At 41.3% G+C, this 22,524-nt stretch overlaps 1 protein-coding gene across 6 annotated transcripts in view; it reads left to right on the forward strand.

Moving 5' to 3' along the window:
• Positions 1-9,785, forward strand: part of LOC145439680 (calpain-7-like) — a 32,849-nt gene extending 23,064 nt beyond the window's left edge. For all 6 annotated transcript variants that reach the window (XM_080317221.1, XM_080317224.1, XM_080317222.1 and 3 more), the window contains exons 6-17: positions 683-777; positions 1,390-1,602; positions 1,952-2,001; positions 3,641-3,831; positions 3,895-4,066; positions 4,765-4,883; positions 5,028-5,103; positions 5,164-5,341; positions 5,972-6,102; positions 6,481-6,698; positions 8,424-8,653; positions 9,468-9,785. In XM_080317221.1, coding sequence (XP_080173347.1) covers positions 683-777; positions 1,390-1,602; positions 1,952-2,001; positions 3,641-3,831; positions 3,895-4,066; positions 4,765-4,883; positions 5,028-5,103; positions 5,164-5,341; positions 5,972-6,102; positions 6,481-6,698; positions 8,424-8,653; positions 9,468-9,612 — 1,818 coding nt within the window. In that variant the 3' untranslated portion in view covers positions 9,613-9,785. The remainder of the gene's footprint in view (positions 1-682; positions 778-1,389; positions 1,603-1,951; positions 2,002-3,640; positions 3,832-3,894; positions 4,067-4,764; positions 4,884-5,027; positions 5,104-5,163; positions 5,342-5,971; positions 6,103-6,480; positions 6,699-8,423; positions 8,654-9,467) is intronic.
• The last annotated feature ends 12,739 nt before the right edge of the window (positions 9,786-22,524 follow it).

Consider the following 22,524-nt stretch of genomic DNA (forward strand, 5'->3'; position numbering starts at 1 on the left):
AAAAACCCTATTTTAACGAAATCTGCCCCTATGAAGAAGCCCCTATGAAGTAGTTGCATTACGCATTATGGTATAAATAATTAAAAAACATTGTGGTGCCACGAAAGATACATTCCTACATTCTCGGGTAGAAAGCGTCTGTCCTTACCTAGTGGCTTGCCAAGAATGGAGAAAGAACGTTCACTAGCAGCAGTTGTTGGCTGACAACACTGAAGTTGTGGGTACACTGCTGGTGACCAACTGTGTTGCCTCATTCTGGCAATGGTGTCTCACTGTCTACATCACAATTTTTCATCATGCGCTTCTTGATATAAGAACCATGCAATGCCCACGCAGTCTTGCTTCAGTTGGGATATTGCGGTACCTTGAGCATAACACCATATCAACCTATTTGTTTCATTTGAATGTGTATGATTCACAATGAGCAGACAATGAATGGACCGTCTACAACGGTAGACCTATGGAGTAGGCTACCAGCTGTAAAATATCAAATGATAAGTTCATCGACAGCGCAAAATGTACGATACAAATGAAATGCGGGTTGCAAAAAAGTTGTAACTTTGTTAAGAATTTTGACATTTTTTGACCTAACGCTACAATTTTGACCTAATTTTGACTTTTTTTGACATGTTTAAAAAATGAATCGCCCTAGTTCATTACGAATGGATTACGTTGCTTGCAGGTACTGAAATCGTCCTCATACATAAACAGACGGCAGTACGTGCCATTCATGGAATACGACGTCGGAGAAAGATTTGACTTCCCAATGCCTTTTCGGTACGAAACGAATTTATTCTACCTTTAATTTCATACAGTGATGTTTATTGTCATGATTACTTCAAGTCAAGCAGAATCGGAGGGGGAATTAAATCGATTGATTGCATCTGGAATAGTTATGGATTAATCGTAATCGATTTGGTGATATTATAAGCGCTTTGTGGGGGTGAGAATGTAATATGATATATGTCTCCATCAAACAAGTCGACGCTTCTGTCATTTGAATAGTTTCTTGGAGGTACAGAACTTCAATATACAATTGAAAGGTATATTCATATTGAAATGAACACTACTATTTTTAGCTGGAGTAATCTTCAACAACTAGTAGATAATTGGAGAGAAAGAACATTGTATATCTACAATCGTATCACCAACAATGATGCTATTGCCACCAGCATGAAATTTTGACTAATCGAGGCGCAGAGATCGCTTGAGCATAATTTACTATTTTTAGATGGTACCTATGCTGGGTCGGTGTATTTTGATAAAAGTCGGCTCCAAGGCACATCAATTCTGTCATTTTGATTTCGCCTGTTATGGTCGTCGAGTAATAATAGCACCTGCGCGACAAGGCATTGATTAAATGTAGTAAACCAAATGTTTCCTTTCTAGTGATGAAGGAGGCTTACCGGAGCTTTCGTGGAAGCAGAAGAAAAGCCTAAAGTACTGGCTGCGTCCGAGCGAATTCGCCGACGACCTCAAGATGATCGTTGCCGTGTCCGGCTTGAGCATCGAACAGACCGTGGTGTCCGACTGTTCGTTTGTCGCGTCGCTAGCGATTAGCGCCGCTTACGAGAGGCGGTTCCGAATAAAACTCGTTACGAGGTGAGTTGGGATCTTTTAATGGAGCACGGCCGCTACTTTGGCTTGAGTTCCAACTGTTAAGCTTTGGTTATTTTTGATGCTTTACACTTGAGGTCACCAACTCAAAATTGGTCTTTTTTCAAAGAGAACAAAATTTTCCAACTTGGTAGGCTTCGCAGGCTGCAACATAGCAGCAACGAAAGGCAAAGGTCCTACGATAGTTCTGCGTCAGTCAATACACCGTTTCCATAACCTGATTTTGTCCAGAATATATTCTGGCTGGCTCTACGCGACCGTCGGGCCGCGAGCTGGAGACCCCTACTTTACACCTATAGAAATCTTTGTTCAAACTAATTTTTCTTCGTTTCAGCATCATTTACCCACAAAACGAAAATGGAGAGCCCGTCTACAATCCGTGTGGTAAGGTTAATTAATTCAGAACACGAGATTGTAATTCCGTTGACGATTTACAAATGCGGTTGAAGCCAGCTCAGGTTGCGCTCAACTAGAATTAGCATTTGCAAACCAACTTCAGTAGAAGGAGGTTTGTCGGTTACGCAAGCAAAACTGAAATGCAGCTTGGGATTTTTATGCATTTTGAAGCGTCTGGTTTCGTAGAATCTGTCATTTCGATCATGTGCGAAGAACAACATTTTGACTGGTAGAATATGAAGTGTTTTCCAGGGTTGTAACAACTCGACGCGAGTCGCTATGTTCTGATGACTCTACTTGACTCGAGTCATTTTCTCAAATTACGGAAATGACTCGACTCGAGTCAATATGTGTATTGACATGACTCGAGACTCAGACGACCAAGACCGACGTTTCATTGTAATTTCTAAGCACAGTAACGTAACCACACTGTTGGTATTTCGTCTATTGGTACTGGTTCTTGAAATGCGACCAGAAAGTGTTTATAGCAGTGGTTCTTAACCTTTTTCATACCGTTACCCCCAAGAAGAAAATGACAGCATGAAATTACCCCTTTTCAAAAAATAACAAATTACTGCTTGCACTCAAAGTGACGTCATAATGCACACTGAAATGCCTGTTAAGAATATCAAATCAATGGGAAGGCTGATTCTGTTTTTGTGTTATCCAGTGGTCACATCTAGGAAAAGGGGAGGATAATAGATAGCATCTCATGCAATTGTCAATCACAAACTCATTTCGTTTTGATGGATACCATTGAAGGAAATTCAATCAGAAAGTTCAACGCTATTATGACGAAAAATGGTTATTCATTTTGAAGGTGAACCCAAAAGGTTCCAACATCTCCCCTATTTTCTTGGAAGGCATTTCGATGATGTCAGACATAATTTTTCTGACTGGACTAGACCACTACACTTTTCAATACTAACAACTATATTTTTACGATATTGTTACTGCATCATAGGCGTAAAGCTGAACTTAGACGGCCCTTGTTGTCTTTCAATTTGTCAGCATATGTAACAATATATGATCCTCTCTACTGATAAATGAATTGGACTTACCTAGCATTATACTAAACTACATTCGTCCCTGTTATTCATAATCACTATTGGTTCTGGTTACTATGATATCCGAGCAGGCATGGCATGTTAAGTGAAACAAAATACATAGCCTACAAGCTCGCAAAAATATATGTTAGCCTACATTAATATTTACGTTATAAGTGCAGCGTCATAAGTTTATAAGAAATGTCACTTCGAATTACCCCCCGAAAATTGGCAAATTACCCCTTTGGGGGTAATTACCCCCAGGTTAAGAACCACTGGTTTATAGTAAGGAAAATTAGTATATTATAAATATGAACCATTCGATATCACCGAACAGAGTTATAAAAAGTAGGTTTTACAAGACTTTAACTGGAAACTGAGCAGTCAACACAATGACTTGGACTCAACTTGACTCGGGTCAATTCAATTGATTTCAAAATGTTTCAAGTCATGAGACGAGTCACAGTAATTTTCAAAGTAACTGGGGTCTAGCTCTTCTTGAATTCATGTTGATTCCTCAAGAACTCATGACTTGAGTCATCGCGACACAGCGCTGAGCACTAATTTGAATTCTGTTCCAGGCAAGTACATGGTGAAGTTGCATCTCAACGGGGTGCCGCGAAAAGTGATTATTGACGATCGGCTGCCTTGCGACAAGTACGGCGAGCTGCTGTGTTCGTATTCGTCAAACCGTAACGAACTGTGGGTGTCGCTGATCGAGAAGGCGTTCATGAAAGTGATGGGCGGATACGATTTTGCAGGGTCAAATTCGGTAAGATTACCTTTAGGCTTTGTCTAACGTTTTATGATTGACTTTGGCATTCTCTCTTCCCAGAATATCGACTTGCACGCTCTGACCGGGTGGATTCCCGAGCGTCAGTCGTTGAGGGACGACTGTTTCGACAAGATTAGTTTCTTTGATAAAATTTTCGACCGATTCCACAAGGGGCATTGCATCGCCACGATATCCACGGGACCCATGACCAAGGAGGAAGAAGAAAGCACGGGTACTAGGGTTGAGTGAAAAATGAAAATTTTTGAATTTCAAAAAAGTTCAAATAGCAAATAAATAAATTCTGTCATAATTTTGGGTTCGTACACCCTCTAGTGGCCGTGCACATTCACCGAACAAGTCCAAAATAGCCAATTTCGCCATATCTTGATAACCGCTTACACTAGAAAGCTGGTTTTGGGCTTAAAAGATGCAGAAGCAGCATGTTTCTATCTCACTTCCACAGAAATTACTCTTAAAAATGAACAGAAAAAAGTTACCAGCAATTAACTGATTTTATATGTAAAATTAAGCACTGAAGTAGTGGGTTAGTGGGTAGGATGTCAAAAGCGTGTAGTGATTGATCTTATGGCTGAACAACATACCCCATCAATTACAACTACTTTTCAAAACTTGCTCAAACAAATGAAGTCCCCTCCAAGTATAAATAGGGCTCGGGCATCAACAGCGACTTCTAAAACTGTACCTAAAACGGCGTTCATTGGTAGTGCGTTCTTGTGATTTCGATAACTTTAAAACAGTGACTGTAAAGAGATTTTTTACCACATGCTGTTGTAGGGTTTGTATCACGTGCATCACAAAGCTCCTGATTGAAAGCACAAAAATTGGAGATTCACATTAAAAACTTCACCCTACTTGTTATTTGTCCAAAAAATTTGATTCTCCTGGCTGACGGCGGGACATTTTGCGAAGGTCTCGTCGCGACGCACGCCTACGCCATTTTGAATATCCGAAAAGTGGATAACTTGCGCATGCTGCTGCTGAAAAGTCCTTGTGGCCATATCAGGTGGAAGGGAAAGTTCGGGGCCCAGGTAAGGTCTTCTTCCCTGTACAATAATCGGAAGATGAAACTCAATGTAAATATTTGTGGCGTCATGTATGTGTGGTATTTTCAAAAATGAATCCTGTTACTGTAATACCGGGATACTTCACCCAATTGCTATTATCACCTCCAGGACGACGAACAATGGACAGCCGAACTTCGCAAGGCCTTGAATTACGACAACAAGCTTGCGCAGCGTGATGACAACGGTGAGAGAACCGTACCGCCCTCCGTGTCTCTGCAGAAATCCAATACAAATTATTTTCCAGGCGTCTTCTGGATTGACTACGATTCCGCGCTGCACTTTTACGTCACGTTCTACGTCAGCTGGGACCCGAAGCTATTTTCTAATTGGACGACGTGTCACTATTCATGGATGGCCCGGGACGGCCCCGAAAAAGACGTTTACTCGCTCGCCAACAACCCGCAGTTCTGTTTGGAAGTCGGGTAATATAAATACCCGGTTGGAGTAAATAGTTTGAAGATTACTTTCGCCACTACATCCGCTGCAAGAATCCTTTTCACCATATAACTCAAATACTTTTAAAAAAGTATATAAAAAGCAGGTAGCTTTGCATAACCCAGGGTTGTAATGACTCCATTCGAGTCTTGATTTTTTCGTGTCTGGACTTGACTCATGTCATTTTTTCAAATGCATAAAATGACTCAAGTCATTGTGCATACTAGAACCAAGTCATATGACGCGAGACTAGGATGGCCAAGACAGACATTTCATTGTAACTTCGAAGAATAGTAAAGTTACCACGTTATTGGTATTTCCTCTATCAGTCCTGAAACTCGAAAATAGAGGCAGAAACTGTTGAAACTGTGGAAAATTACTACATTATGAATACGAGTTATTCTAAGTGACTCGAGCAGAGTTAAAAGAAGTGGGTCGAACCGCATCAAACTGAAAACTGAACAGTGAACATAATGACTTGGAGTCGGGCTTGAGTCAAAACACTGCGACTCAGACTCGACCCTCCTACTAGCTGACTTGGACTCGGACTTGACTTGGTGGTGAATTGAAATTTTTTTTGTCCTGCGAGATGAGAATGACGTGATTGTTCTATGCAGAAACCGAGTACCGTCGGTGGTGTGGGTGGAGTTGACGCGGCACATTACAGACAAGGACGACTTTGCGGAAAACAAGGTATTCATCACAATGCTGGTTTATAAAAACGAGGGGAAGAAAGTCTATTATCCACGTAAGTCGAGGAGGTACACTCGCGGAAGTGATGCGAATCTGTCCACATGTTACTCTCCAAATGTGACAAAATTTAATATGTACATTGCACAAAGATGCAAAGGCTGTTGAAGCGGTTTTGGAAGTAGTCCGAAAACAAATTTATGACTGGTACTCGCCACAGGGTCTTGCCCGTTATTAAATATTGTTTTGTCTTCCCGTCATCAGGAAAATTTCAAATGCACTCAAATTTTGCAACACGAGTACATCAGATATCTATTATTGGATATTATTGGTATTTAAATCCTGTGGCTGTTTCTGGGTATTTGCTGAAATTTCATTGAAAGCCTTTCTTTGAGATGTTGACTGTTGTTTTATCGACGCTTTTTTGCACTCGCAGACTCTCCGTCGCCTTACATCGACGGAATTCGCATCAACAGCCCGCATTACTTGACGAAACTGCAAGTTCCAGCGATGACCACGTCAGAACCAAACCGATACACTTTGGTGGTGTCGCAGTATGTGAAGCACAAGAACATTCAATACACGATCCGTGCCTTTTCTATGACCGAATTTTCGTTACGGAAAATCGCGAGCCCGTACAAGTTCTATCGCAGGGTGAGATACGACGTGTCAATGTTAGGCAACACAACGTATATTGCTTATTGGGAACGGCATATGTCTATTTCAGCCTGATCATATTTTCGTCCCTTTTTGTGGCACGACAGTGATACGATAGTAATCCAATCGAAAATAATGACAATATGGGGCAGTGGTCCTCAACCTTTTTGACTTTGCGGACCCCTTTCGAACCGTGACGGATCCCCACGAAATTTTGCTCAATTATCGTGCAATCGTCATCTGTCTTGTGCAAATGATAACTGTAGACTTAGTGATGAACAGCAACAAAATGACTTTTCTCGAAACTAAGATCATATACTATTCGCGTAGAAATTGGACTGACAATTATTTCAAAGCTAATACTGCTACTGCATCACTTGAAGTACGTGGTCGTGTCTTGAAAATCCGCCTTTTGATTTGATATGGACGAGTGCTGGCAGTGGTAGAGAATGTAAGTATAACGCTTAACGCCTCCGACGACACATTTGGGTATGATTGCAACAAACATGGCACCAAAATTGACAAACAAATTCATTTAATGAGCATACAATGTCAAGTCTGTTCATTTCTATATCTCATCATGAAGTTGTCGTGTATATCACAGGAGAAAATGGATTTTTGTAAACATTTCGAAGTCACCGTTATTGACCCACTTGTCCAACGTTTTTCCACAATCCCCAACAAAATATCTCTAAACAGCTCAATCTTTGCATCAGCAGGTTATTGGCAATTCAGCAATTAAAATGAGTGTGCAATGTATGATTTTTCATCTCAATCGGCCATTTCGTTGATCTGAGCTCTGAAGTTTTACTAATAATGAACCGAAACTGCATCGTGATTTGCCGAATTTAAAAAAATACCGATTAGGTTATCGACTATTTTGAGGCGCCGCAGACCCCCTGAAAATGCTTCACGGACCCCCGGTTGAGAACCGCTGATATAGAGACTCTCTTTAATATATAATTGAATAATATGTTCATTGTTCATATTGGAATAAAGCCAAATATTTTCGATTGAAACTTGTCAGTTTAGGCAAATCATCAGAAACTAGCAGAGATTTTAAAAGAACATCGTATACGACTGCAGATGTGCAAAATCTCTAATAGTTGCTGAGGACTATCCCTGAAGAGTGAGGGTATTCAAAAATGACTTTTTTCTCAAATCATACTGGCTGCTTGATAAAATTGTTAGGTTACCTAATTTAAGCCTACACACCAAATTTGGTTCAATTCCAACCAGTGGAAGCGGAGTTATTGCCGTTGAAACATTCTGGATTTGAATAAAATAGTATTTACGGTGACCGATTCTCTAATTATTTATTATAGTTGTGCTCACCGTAAATGCTATTTTATTCAAATCGAAATTTTTCGACGGCAATAATTCCGCTTTCACTGGTTGGAATTGAACCAAATTTGGTGTGCAGGCTTTAATTAGGTAACCTAACAATTTTATCAAGCAGCCAGTATGATTTGAGAAAAAAAGTCATTTTTGAATACCTATACTGAAGAGTGTCAGCCAAAAGTATTCATGCTTATTTCAATATGAATATATCATTCAAGGATAATGTAGTTTCATCAGACAGTATGTCATCCCTGTATGTATACTACATATGGAATATTTCAATATGATTGCACAACAAGCCCGATAGCAGCTGCGCCGATTTTGTCACTGTCTGGCTGTAATGGTAGTGCTACGTGTTTTAAGTTGCCGATTCGGTTTCAGCTGAACGACAGCTGGACGGAGGCTAACGCCGGTGGCCGCCTCGACTGCAGGGATACGTATGACAAAAATCCAGTGTTTCGCGTCGACGTAAACGGTCAGACGGGCGGCACAGTACAGCTGCTCGTGGAGCTGAGGGGTCATAAAACGTTCAGCGTCGGTTTCGACGTGACCTGCGTCGAAACCAAGTCCGGCGACAAGCCTTTCAAGCAGGAAATGTGCGGCACGTTCAGGTGAGCGTTGCTGGAGATAGCGGGTGTTTAGAGATGTAGATGCATTATCATAAACTCTACCATAGCGTGGTGTGCAAATTAGACCATCAGCCCTGTCTGGTACCACACTTTGCTTACACCGGGTCCGTTCCAATTGCTGAGAACGAGTCAAATATACGAGTCCTTATGGGGAGATGTCCCGGGAGTTTAGTGAGTGCTGTTTACCAGGGTTGGAATGACTCGAGCCCGACTCGAGTCACGATTTTTAGTGACGCGACTGGACTTGAGTCAATTTTTGTGCTGACTCGACTTGTACTCGAGTCATCGTGCATGACTCGAGGCTAGGATGGCCAATATAGACATTTCATTGTAACTTCGAAGAATAGTCAAGTCACCGCATTACTGGTATTTTGTCTATTGGTCCTGATATTTCAAAGATAGGGTCAGAAACTGGTAGGACTGAGGAAAAATACGATATTCGTGGCGAGGCATTCTGTAGGTTGAACTGGATTGAACGCAAAATTGAACAGTGAACACAATGACTCGGACACGGACTCGAGTCACAACACTGTGTCTTGGACTCGACCCTCTATTCACTGACTTGGACGACTCGGTGGTGAATTGAAAAACTATGAAACTGAAATTGACTTGTAACTCGGAACTTTGTGACTTTGTTACAACCTTGCTGTGCCGTGCCTTGTTGGGGTTGTACCCGAAAATAGAACTCATTCCACCCTTGGAAACGGACGCTATTCTGTACCAAAAAGTGCCGTTTACCTCGTTTGCACACTACGCTATGGCAGAAATTCTGCTTACGGTTTGCCGCTGATTTCAGGTCCGGTTATTCGATGCTGGAGTTACAAGTGCCTCCCGGGGTTTACGACATAGTCCCGTGCACATTCGCGGCCAACAGGATAGGCCCGTTTTTTCTCGACGTCTCTTCCTCCTTGGAAGGCACCAAGTTCGTCAAATTCAAATGAATCTCGTGAGGTCTCGCGTCCGCCGTGTTGGTCGTAACAGGATCCGTGCAAGCCCGTGTTTCCACTGTGCTTCTGTATGCAACCGGACTTGTTTTAGCCTTAGAAATCGATTTGTATCTTTAATCGACTTCATCGTGCGTAATTTTGTTAAGAGATAAAAATCTTCAACCGCTGCTGTGCAGTCGCGCGTGACATTTCTGCCGGTCACTGATGAGGGCAAGTTTTTATTGCACTAAAAACCTGAGAAAGTTGCATTTATTTTTTAATTTTAACAAAAGTTGCAGAAGTTGCATTTTGACCACATTTTGCTCGATTGACTAAAAAAACGAAAGGCAATATTCCGGCTCAGCTCCCGAAATACCCGTAAAAGCGTTATTTCGGTGCTGATTTACGGTGTTTCAGTCGAATATGGCCGTGTGTTTCACCAATATCGAAAATACTTTCATGAAAAATCGAAAAATTTGCAAAAAGTTGCATGGAAAAAATAAACAAAAGTTGCAAAAAGTTGCACTATAAGATTCCTTCAACGGGCTTAAAACAGAATTCTACATATCTTACGAGTATTTAGGAAGCTGTAAAAAAACTTGCCCTACATGACACTTGTTCTCCCCGTAAAAACGCAATCCTGTCTTAAATGTGTATATTTATTGTGGAATACAGCAGCCAGCCAATCAGTATGACGGCGTTTGCCGCTGATTAGATTTCTTCAGGGAAACATCACTGCGTGGGATATGAAAATGGCGAACATTTTTGTGACAAATATTTCAAGTCGAATTCAGTTGAGTTACAAATAATTCAAGTTCAGTTAGATTACTATGACAGGGTTAGCATATTTTGAGAACCAAAAAAGGGGAAACTTTTCCAAAATTATGAAAGCTCTAGTACCGGCTAAGAAAACTGGTGAATTTGAAAATTTTTGTACCGAAACTACTGTGTTGACTAAAAAATGGGGATCGTCATTCCCGATTTACCCGCATTTTTATGTTACGTTTGCGGGCTGACTAAATAAGAAAAAAAGGTCATCACTTCGGCTCGACCTCCGTTTTGCCCGTATTTTTACGAAAGTCTGTTGTACGCTGCATCGAGGTCGGATTTTTAATGGCATTTTAATACTTTTTCTAGAAAAAGAGGACAAATACCAGACAGGAAAACATTTAGGCATCCTCCGAGGGCACTGGCAGCAGTTTCAATTTATTGAAAAAATAGCACAATTCCTCTTGAAAGAGGACGTGTGGTAAACCTAGTCTATGATGACTTACGGTTGGGGCTAGACTATGTTAGAGCGTGTGGGTTGGATAGATTTAGACAGGGAGGTAGAATTAGGATCATGGGTTTAGTTAGCGGTGAAATTTGGTTCGCGTCAGGGCGATGGTTCTCATCCTGTTTGCCGATTGGACTGCTGAGGGGTGCAGCGAGCAAATGTGGTGAACATGGTCGGTGTAGGCTATACCAAAAATCAGGGAATCCAAATTATGACTGGCATTGTAGGTGGTTCTATTATTTGTACCCGCTCGAGACACATAATGTATAATGCGAAGTAATGAACAGATAGGAGAATGCCGAGACGACCAAGTACTGTCTCTCAATCTGGCATCCCCCTCATCCTAATGTCCGATGTAGTCAGCGTTCGATCTTCATCTTTATTTCTTTTTAGACTTCCTCGCCCTTTTCCATTATCTTCCTTGAATTCGTTATTGATCTTAATCGGGTCTTTTTCTGTTTTCTTCTGTTGTAGCGAAACCGCGAGCACGGCGACGTAGGGTAAGGGCCTCCACCGTCAATGGCGGTGGAACGCCAACTCGCGCGCGTATAATAGCATTTGGGAAGGCTAAAATTAAACAAAAGGTCATCACTCGGGCAATTCGACCGTGATGTCGAAATTTTCGGCGAAGTAGTTGACCGTTTTTTTAGTCAACCCCATCAGAGCCTATGGCTATAAACAAACATTGACATGACGTTGGTTGATGACCTATTGTCTATTTCTTTTTTAGTTATCTTCTGGCGAAACCTTACACTTGGGGTACTCACTGTTTTTTTCAGTTTAGGCCTATTCATGGTATTTCGACATGGTCATTTTAAACCAGGCTGGTAACACATTTTATTATTCCCGAAATGCCAACTTATAGCGTGGTTGACTATAGCTCTCGCTTGTTCGATTTGGTAAAGATTACTCAAGACAGTCGACTATGTATGTGTTCGTCTGTTCGATCAGATTAAGATGACTAAAGACGGTCCCTTGACACTTCGACAGCAGTTAGCTACGTAGGCGGGTACTGGAAATATGTATAGCCTAAGCATCGGCGTAGCTATAGGGGAGTAGCCAGAGGCCATATCCCTTCCCCCAAATGTTTCATAAATTAACATAAGGCAGTGGTTCCCAACCTTTTTCATCTCGTGCCTCCCTTGACCGAAATTTAAGCCAAAATTCCCCCCTTAGGATAAATCTGCCCAACGATTAAAAAAGGTCATTTTTACCGCGCAAACACCTGTTGACTGAGAGAATAAGACGGGCGGTACCTAGTGTTTGTTTCTAGCAGTGTTGTAACAACACTTTGTAGATCTCGAACAACAATGGTCTTGCTCGCAATCAAACAAATTTTGGAACGCTCGACTCAACAGACCCCCACACTTCCATTTGTGTTTTCGGCTTACCATATGCACCAATCGCGAAACTATGTGTTGTGAAAAATCAGTATGCATGGATTTGGTGGTCTCGCGATTTTTTTCAAGTTTGCGTATGCATTTGACCAATAATATTGGTACTTTCGTATATAGGAGGGTTGACCAGACTCGAGTCTGACTCGAATCTACATTTTCTGACGACTCGACTAGACTCGAGTCATTTTATCAAAATACGGAAACGACTCGACTTGACTTGGGTATTGAGTCGACTTGGACTCGAGTCATTGAGCATTCCTCGAAACAAGCCATATGACTCGAGGATATAAGACGGCCAAGACCGACATTTCATTGTAATTTAGAAGAACAGTACAGCGACCACCCTATTGGAATTTCGTCTATTGATCCTGGTACTTGACAATGCGACAAGAAACTGCTCAAAGTGAGGAAAATTAGTATATCATAAATCCAAATCATTCAATATCACCAAACAGTGTTGTCTGGGGTGTGACTTCGACTCGGATTCGAGTCATAATACCATGACTTGGACTCGACCCTCTGCTCTGTGACTTGGACTCAGACTTGACTCACTGATGAATTGAAAATGACACGACTTGACCCGAGTCAAAACTATGAAAGTGAGAGTGACTTGTGACTCGGAGCCTCGTGATTTAGTTACAGCCCTGATATATAACATACACGTGATCAGATTCCCTGCTGGAGCTCATTGAAATTTAGGACACCCATTACGTTTCGGCAACATTGCACCAAGTTTAATATGTCTTTTTTTTGATCGGGTAGCTGTTCTTTGACTTGAATCGATGACGTTGGAATATTTTGTCACTGTCTGAAAATGTTGACTTGAAAATATAAGGTAAATACTTTCACTAGAGGCCTTGTTATGATAGATTCGGCTCAACATTTGCTCGCTTAGGATATAGTTGATTGAGAGGCCGTCTCTGGCCTACAAAATTGTCTTGCGAGCTGCAGCACATCTGAACTAGTTTGAAAAAAGGGGGGAATTTGTATGTGAAAAAGAGATTTCAAATAGCATTTGAGCATACTTTCAGCAAGCAAAAAACAGCCATGAGGAGCATACGTTCGGATATAACTGGTTGACTACATGACAGTTCGGACATGAACAATTTGGAAAATCCGTTACAATTCCTAAGTAGAATTCCTCCCTAAAAATTGCAAAATTCCCCCCAAGGGGGGAATTCCTCCCCGGTTGGGAACCACTGACATAAGGTGAAGTATTTTTGAGCCAGTTGTATCGAACTTGAAATATTTCTTGACGCCACGCGCGATGTATGTTGTCAGTAGATTTTTTAATTGTTGAGTAACTACCTCGCCTGATAAGTAAAAAGGAAAAATTAGACCTAATTAAAAATACGAATGATGAACAAAATTTAATTTAATTGTATTTCCGTGTTCTGCCTCCGGATGCGGTACTATTAGGCATCAGCTTTTCGGCGCCAAGATGCAAAGCAAGGCAGATAAAGCTTTAGCCAGCACGAAGTGCGATGTCAGAAAGACTGCCGGTGATAAAACATTGGCCGAAGATCGCGCGGGATGGTCCTGTCCTCGCAATCTGATTCCTGCCGTACAAATGCGACCAACAGAGGGAAATATTGAACCCCGTGAATAAATGCAAAATGGGAATCCTGCGCGTCTCACCTTTAATTTAATTTGTTGTGTAGCCTACGTGTGAGCGATTATTTTAGTGGCGACGACTTTCTCCAGAGGTCACGAAATAACAGCATGCCTAAACTAATTAATTATTGACAATTGGCGCACCCGACACTCACCCTCCAGAAACTCGTGCCCGTGTGGCATGAATATTTCGTGGCCGTGTTTATGTTTATGACATTGTTTCTAAGTCAATCAGGGCCGAAATAAGGCCGAAAGAAAACGAAAACTTAACATGAAATTAATTTTTCAAAATGTGTAAAATTGACATAGACTACTTTGATTCCACAGCGACGATATAGCTCAAGATGTATAGCTACGTGTCTTCTAAATCTTTGAAGACACAGCTTATATTAAGTCTATCGGCAGTGGTGGCCTTACGATTGGGGGGCCCTGGGTGAGACTTTCAGAGGGTCCTCATAAGTATGTAATCGCAATTTATGGGTGGCGGAGCCCCCCAGGCCCCCCTTTACCGTATGTTATTACCGACTGAATATTAGTGCGCCATATGGTACGGAATTATGTGGAGTATGTATGACACCGTAACCGCAACTATACTACGGGATAAATAGCCACACTGATGTGGAAAGCCATCGGCTGACATCAGTAATAAGCCAGCACACTACGTCAAGGTTTGAGCCACAGGCGCTGGATTAGGCCGTATCTATTATTGCATGTGTGAACGGATTGACAAAATCAAAACTAAGAAACACTACCGCATGCAGAGACGTGAGGATTATTGGAATATTGGACTTTTCTAACAAATGCAGAGATTTGATGATGATTGACCAATCTATACGGAATCGCCTTCTTGATTGGTGCACGGATTTCCACGTTTATTCCCTATAATCCTGGAAGAAAGCGCCTAAATCAAAGAGGGGGTCCCGGGCGACCGCCCACCCCAAAAGCCACCATTGTCTATCGATGTCTGATGTCTGATGATGTTACCGTATATGCCAGTGGTTCCCAACCTTTTTATCATAATTCCCCACTTCCGATTTATTCCGAGCATTCATTCCCCACCTAAAATCTCTCTATCCATATCTATGCTTTAAAGTGCTACCGCCAATAAAATTTTGCAATACTTTGCTTAGTAAAAAGTACATGCTATTGGTGATTGATTGTTAAGATCCCCAGAATTGATCAGTACACAATAAAATTAACGCAGCGGTGAACTGATAACCGTAAACGCACCTCCACGAAATATATATGTGCGGAACGGATCGACAAATTCTCTGGTCCGACTCCGACCCGGTTTTTCAATTCTCTGGTCCGACTCCGGCCAAAAGTGAAACATTCCGGCCGGAAATCCGGCAAGGTGTGGTTCTGTGAATTTATAAATATGGCTCGTTTATTTTCGCACTGGTTTTGCGGTTACTTGCGTGTGGTTGGTTGGTAGTTATTTAGTTACAAAAGTCTTGCTTATCCATAAAGATTCTGGCTGTATCAAAAAAGTACTGAACCGGCTCCGATCCTGCTCCGGCCAAAATTGAAAAAAAATCGACCGGATATTCAATCCGGCTCCGGTCCATGCTCCGCACTAAAATATATATATCTACCCCGGCGCGGAGCCAACAGCAAAATAGGAGGGGTTTGAAAATTTTATAAATGTTGGGTGGTAGCATCAATTTACATAAGTAAATGCCGAATAATACATGGGTCAGCTAAACTTCCTGATGTTGACGAACTTATGTGTGCGATATATATATAAGCCACCGTAAACTACTCTGTCGCACATTACTACTAAAAGAACTTGAAATAACATAAATATGTAATTTCATTTGTAGCGAGTCCGGATGCGCTATCACTTAGCGAGTCCACGATCTCCCTTGAATACATGTTCAGCAATATGAGCTCTTATTACAACGAATCAGAAGTTTTCTATCACAACGTTTCGTGACCGATGATGGTGTACAAATGAATAAAAACATTCGCTGGAGATGACGTGTCGCTATCGAGGCGATTCTCGCTAATTGAAGGCATGATATAATATGAATCGCTGAATTGCAAATGAGCTACGAAATATTCGCTCGGCATTTCAAAACGACATTTAATAAAGGAGAATATTACTGTAAAGAATTTTTCAAAAGTGAGTCTATTCCCCACCAGAAATTCCGAAATTCCCCACCAGTGGGGAATTCCCCACCGTTTGGGAACCACTGGTATATGCCATAGCCTATGCTTCGCGCGGAAGCGGAAGTGATGGCTCACTGATTTTCCATAACATAAATACAGAGGGGTCAGTAACGAAGTACTTCTATTTTTTCGAAGTACTCAAGTAGTTTTCCTCTACTTCTGGTACTTACTCAAGTATATCTGATTTTTCCTACTTCTACTTCTACTTCGTAATATTTAGTGATCTACTTACTTACTTTTCGCTATTTTCAGTTTGTCAAGTAGAAGTAGTTCAATCCTCCTATCAGGAAGATTGCCTGAGGAATGTCGGGGCAACGGAGTATTAACATTTAATTTTCATAAAAGTTGAGTAAAGCCCAGAATTTTCGTCGCGCTTCGCGCGCAATGGATACCGACTGCCCAGTATGATTTCACGAAAGTATCGGTGAATATAATTTAAGTAGCGGGTTGGCATGGTTCCGTTCACACCACATTGTCGCCCTTCGCCCATATGAAATATTTCATCATAGTATATATGGCTTGTCACAATGTTTGAAACTGATGTTTCGCAATCTAGCATATACTTATCATATCGTAGTCTAGAATGTCCATGGCTTGTCCTAATCTGGAAAATCGGACTCTGACTTTTCTTTTAGTTTTAGAGCATGTTTTAGCATACCATCTTTGAAACTTTCTGGACTAAAGACATGAAATACATGTTCCTCTTTCAGTATATTAATATTTCACTTTCAATTCCCAGTATCATACACTTTGAGTTCTGATTGATATCAGTTCTTTTATCTTGATAACATACATGTTGAAGTATAAAAGTGTAGTAATACCTTTCCGGAAATAAAGCTACACAATATGGCAATTTTACGGTCAGCACCATATTTTTTATTTACGTCTATTGATCGCTAAAAATGTTTACTATCCTATACAACTTCTCCGTATTGCTCTTCGACTAAACTACGGGCCTTATAATATGGCGGAGGGTGCCATATCATGATATTTTCTATGACGTGTTGTTCGAGAAAACAGAAGATTAGTATCGCATTTTCATATCAATACTATCATTTTAATCCCATGATGCGGACGAATATGCTTATGCTGTCGAAAATTGGATACCTCCTGGTATGCATCAATACGAATCAAGCTCTCTGCGCCTGCCACATAGCTCCATTCGCAGCTTTTGACAGTCGATGCGAACTAATTAAGACTGTTTTCAAAACTACTTACTTACTTGAGTAGATTTGAAGTCAGTCAATTCTACTTCTACTTCAAGTAGTTTTAGGTGGATTATGGAAGAATTACTTCTACTCGTACTTGAGTAGATTTTTTTTCGCTACTTCTACTTCTACTTGAGTAGCTTTCTTGACTACTTTGACTGACCACCTCTGCATTAATATTATGTCTTCGGGTGGACGTTATGTAGAAATATCGCCCCAGTATACGTGTTAATGACCCAATAAGGACCCGAGACAATCCTTTTTTACCATATTTTTCCATCTCTTGAAAAATAATTTCTGGCTACGCCCTTGTCTATAAGCACTCTTTTAATCCCATATGAGAGTGTTACACTGAAATACAGCATTTGTTGAGTCATTTAGTATACAAATACTGTACCATCAGTATCAGTTTATTTATTATTTCACCTTTTCAAAACACCGTAACACTGCGATACAATGAAAATATAGGAAGGTGCCGAAACGACATGGAGTAGTCTTTGAAATCAGGGACCCCCTGGGTCTAGGCCAGTGGTTCCCAGCGTGGGCGATATCGCCCCCAGGGGGCGATTTGGCGGTCTAGGGGGGCGAAAATAACGAAGGGGGTGATAGGGGGCGAAAACGAACGAAGGGTGCGATGGCGCGTTACAACAGCTATATTGGAGTCGGGGACCGTACCTACCGCACCCCAAACCCCCCAATTGGGGGTGGGGGGGGGCCGAAATCGAAGCGGGCCCAAAATTATTTCGTGAATTAACATAAATTATATAGTAATTTTGTAGATATTCATGGAACTTTTCCAAAATATTTCCGCGCAGGGCGCGATTTAGTATTTTCATATATCTTGATTTCGGGGTACCCGTCACCCAACATAAATATGCATGATTTATGGAAATGGGAGAGTTCGGCGTCGGCCATTACTGTGCTACGACACACCAAGACGTATGAAGTTAGAGGCCATGTAACATTCGACTCCGAGAAGTGTGCCAGAACGATCAGCAGCGAGAAGACCTTGGCGGAAAAGGAATGCCCTTGTGCTCACCGAAAACTTCGATATATACACTACACATATATGTTCAATTATCCATAGGCGCCTCAATGGCTGGCGTGTGATGTTCCTGTCCTGGCGACCTTAACCCTACAGGACAAATGCCATCCCGCAAGTAAAAAATTATATGACAGTAAGAAACACCAATTTGAAATCATGTGCGTCTTTTAGTTTGGTACGTTTTGACGATTTCCATATCTTCTGACGTAGCAGATATAGGAGGTCACGAAATATAGCATCATGTAACGAAGTCAATATGACAACGATTCCGCCCGAAGATGTTTAATTATTACTGAGGGGTCCTACACCTTTTCCAACACACCACACTCAGCTCTACCGGTAAATCTGATTACGTTAGCAGAAAGAGGATTAAAAATTGATAGCAATATATATGCAATTCCAAACCATATTGACCGATTCAAACGTGAATTATATAAATTTGTCGCGCTTCACGCGTTTCGGCGAAATACGGTGTCTCATCAAACAGTACATGAAATAGGGTATAGCTGATATGTAGCGACAAAAAGCCCACTGGCTGAGGGGGGTCTGGGGTTTGGTTTATCACCCTATGGGGCCAAAGACCAAGCATTTTTTTTTTTTTGGGGGGGGGGGGGTGACGAAGTGCTGTTTTTCAGTTCCCAATATTTGGGGGGGGGCGATGATCAGTGAGGAGTTTCAAAAGGGGGCGATGAGTCGAAAAAGGTTGGGAACCACTGGTCTAGGCAATGTAACGAAGAGGCATGCATGCATAAAAAGTAAAAAGTATATAATATAAAAGGACCATCGACAAAATGAGGGGGCAATTAGTGACTGAAGGCGGGATCAACATTTCTTGGTCCGGTAAACTTTTGCCTCACTATAGTATTTATTCAGTAGAAATTGCTTGTACTTCGACTTGAATGTGAACATGCTCGACTACTGTCGGATATCCGGCGAGATACTGTCGCACAATTCAGATCCGGCATAATTGATAGAGCGACGATATTTCATGTCGACCATATCATAGTTGGACGAGAGGGACGCGCATATATTGTAGCCTATCCTACTTATGCGCTTTTGGTACGGAGATTAGGAAGTCATTAAAATTTTCAGGGCGAGTGACCAGAATGGAACTGATACCCAAACTTGACAATACTTAGTTTCCGCATATCTTTTATATCTAGGAGACCGAATCTTTTGAACGGTGATTTGTTGGACGCACAACCTGACGCCCTTTAGCGCCCGGGCTATCATACGGAGGGCCTGATGTTGTAGTGTTTGTAGTGGCTTGAGGGCGCTAACACAGACATCCCCTCAACAGAGGATGTCATAACTTTGATTGGAATGAAGATTTCAAGAGTATCAGAAGGACCTAGAGCGGCACGCAGTCTCTAGGGCTGTAGAACAGACCACAGTTCTATGATGATTATTTTTTTAGCGAGGGTGTCACTTTTCCATTACAAATAACCTGGAGGTATAATTCCTGTGCGTTTTATGCAATTAGTGCTAATTACTGTAACATAGCGCAGCTGCAATTCATTTATTATCCAACAGTACAGTATTTTTAATGTGTTTTAACTCGGAAAAAGCCGTTTCTCCGCAAAACATTAAAAAACAGTACGAACATTGCACGTACTGTTAGCAAGGATAAACATTACTTGGTAATATTTCGATTCCATGATTACTCGCTATATTTCGGTTTCGGAATGTGAGCGACTTGGAGAGTACTCGCTATATTTCGGTTTCGGAATGTGAGCGACTTGGAGAGTAAACCAGAATTGTTATATGCGAAGAGAACATGTTGACGCAAGGACATAACTTGAAAGCTTTTTTGATTTGAAATAAGATTCCATACGTAACAGCATGCTATAGAAGATCATCCCAACCAGTCTTCTCTTGTCTTCAGATTCTGGATGATGCCATTTGCATCCAGGATTGTAAATTACCATTCGCCTGGTGTGCTATCGTGATATTGGTTCCATTTATTGCACCTGAAGAGCATCACATGTGATAGGCTACTTGTGTCCAACATCATTTCACTATAAGATAGTCGGAATGCCGCACGACCGGTAACTAATTTCGCTCATTCAAAATCTGTTCAATTATCTGATTGCGTCTTATATCTAAATGAGTCGTATGATTTTGGGGCATGACTTAGTTTCTTACTCCAATTAGTCGCATGGTCAATTGGTCATAGTCAATCTGCGCATTGAGTTATTTGGTAATCTCTGGAGAGTGGAGATATGTCCCATCTGTGAAGATCCTAGTGAACGTAAGATATCTGCCTGCGGTAGGCATAACCAGGCAGCAGTGGTGCCTTTTTAAGCATGTACGTAGGCCAAATCATGCACATTGCACACGCTCTGTGCGCAGCACACATTTAAGTTGGACTATTCTAAATGTAGAGCAGGGGTCACCAACCTTTTTGCAGCCGAGGGCTACTTTTGCGTAATGATTGAAGCGGCGGGCTACTATTTACTCCCACCGTTTACCCGTACTACACTGTATTTCCGTTTTGATATTCATAGCACTGAGCCGGACTGGACATCATGTTATCTGTTTCTATAGCAGTCAGTGGGAAGTCTGGCATTGGATGATATCAACTAGTGCGCTGTACTCTGGTATATAACTTGGCACTGCAATTCTGAGTGAGTGGTCCAGATGTGCATTAATTGGGCGTTAAGGCGGATTCACTACAATAAGTTGAACCATAGACGCTTGTAACCTTCATAGCTGCTGCGCATACACCACTGTACTTTTCCGTATCAACAAGGCATCAAACGTTTGCTGCAGACAGAGGTGGGGGTCATTTTGCAGTGCTACAATTTCAATCTCCAACTGTTCAGCATCCAGAAATGACAAGATTTCATTATACCGGACAGCAGCAACGATTACATAAAGTTAAAAACATGGCATACTAAACTGCGTTGAGTGTAACAGAAACAAGCTGTGTCAAAAGATGCAATACGTAATGGGTATACAGATATTCAAAATCTGCTAGTACTTCACGACCATCTAACTCCAAGAAGTAATATTGTTTACTACTTTATCACTGTCCTGGACGTCGAGCTATCATAACGGAACCCCCCGCCATTTCAAGAAGACCGTGATTGGCATTCCGTCATGTCGCCTGTATAGGCAATGCGCCATATCTTCAATTTCTGGTGATTCTATCACATACATCTATATATCACTAATTGTAATTGAGGATGTTTTTAAGTGAATATATATGTAAGTTGTATGTAGTGTATTTTAAACAAGAATAGCTGAATCAATCAATCTATATATTTAATAGCACACTGGTAATAATATGTTACTAATATTGGCAAATGCTGCTATTCCACCTATTTTAGAACGCGGGCTCGCGGGCTAACTCATCTAGTCCTCGCGGGCTACCTGGGGACCGCGGGCATCGGGTTGGTAACCCCTGATGTAGAGAGATGCATTTGATTCTCATAGCGATGATTAGCCGCAGTACTCGAAAACAAGTCCCGATATAATTAAAACTAATGCTCATACTGTGAAAGGTCATATTTATTCGTATTTGCGCGCACACTATAAGATATTATGACCAATGCCATTGAACCCTTCTTGCCAGGTTTACAGCTCTACACCCAAAACCCTTGTCATATGGTATTGTTTGTTTATCTTGCCTCTGATCTCCGAAGGTGCAGTTGTGCAAGACCACATGAAAATGGAATTTTTAAACGCAAAAGTATGAATGCTAATAGTGATATAATCTAGTAACTTACTGGTAGGAATTAATCCTATATTTATTATCGGCTTATCATAGACACAATCCGTGCGATTTTGGGTGCTAGCGTAACATTGCCGTAGGATATAAATCAAACAGCCGACCATTTCATTTCGATTTCAATAGACCGGTTGCATTAGCCTCACAGCTTGTGTTATGGCCGGCGTATTCAATGTCGATGCAGCAGTAGACAATACCGCAGTTGATTGATTTTTAACAATGCCGAATCAAGATGATATGCCATCAGGGGAATAGTGAACATTTTAGGGACAGAAAATCTCTCAACAATGAAATGATGTCATAGATATACTGTGATGGAATAAACGATTATGAAATTGTAATATTGCAATCAGAAATGAATAAGCCAAGAGCGAGTTTTGGTCCCTCATGAATATGGCATCACGCAATATACCTCGAAAAGAACAATAGTTATTTTGGTGATACTCTTACGAACCAAATTGATAGCTCTGTAAATCTAATTA

This window comes from Botryllus schlosseri, chromosome 5 (genome assembly GCF_051294905.1).
Source record: "Botryllus schlosseri isolate E-star chromosome 5, Bs_hap1, whole genome shotgun sequence".
Classification (NCBI taxonomy): Eukaryota; Metazoa; Chordata; class Ascidiacea; order Stolidobranchia; family Styelidae; genus Botryllus; species Botryllus schlosseri.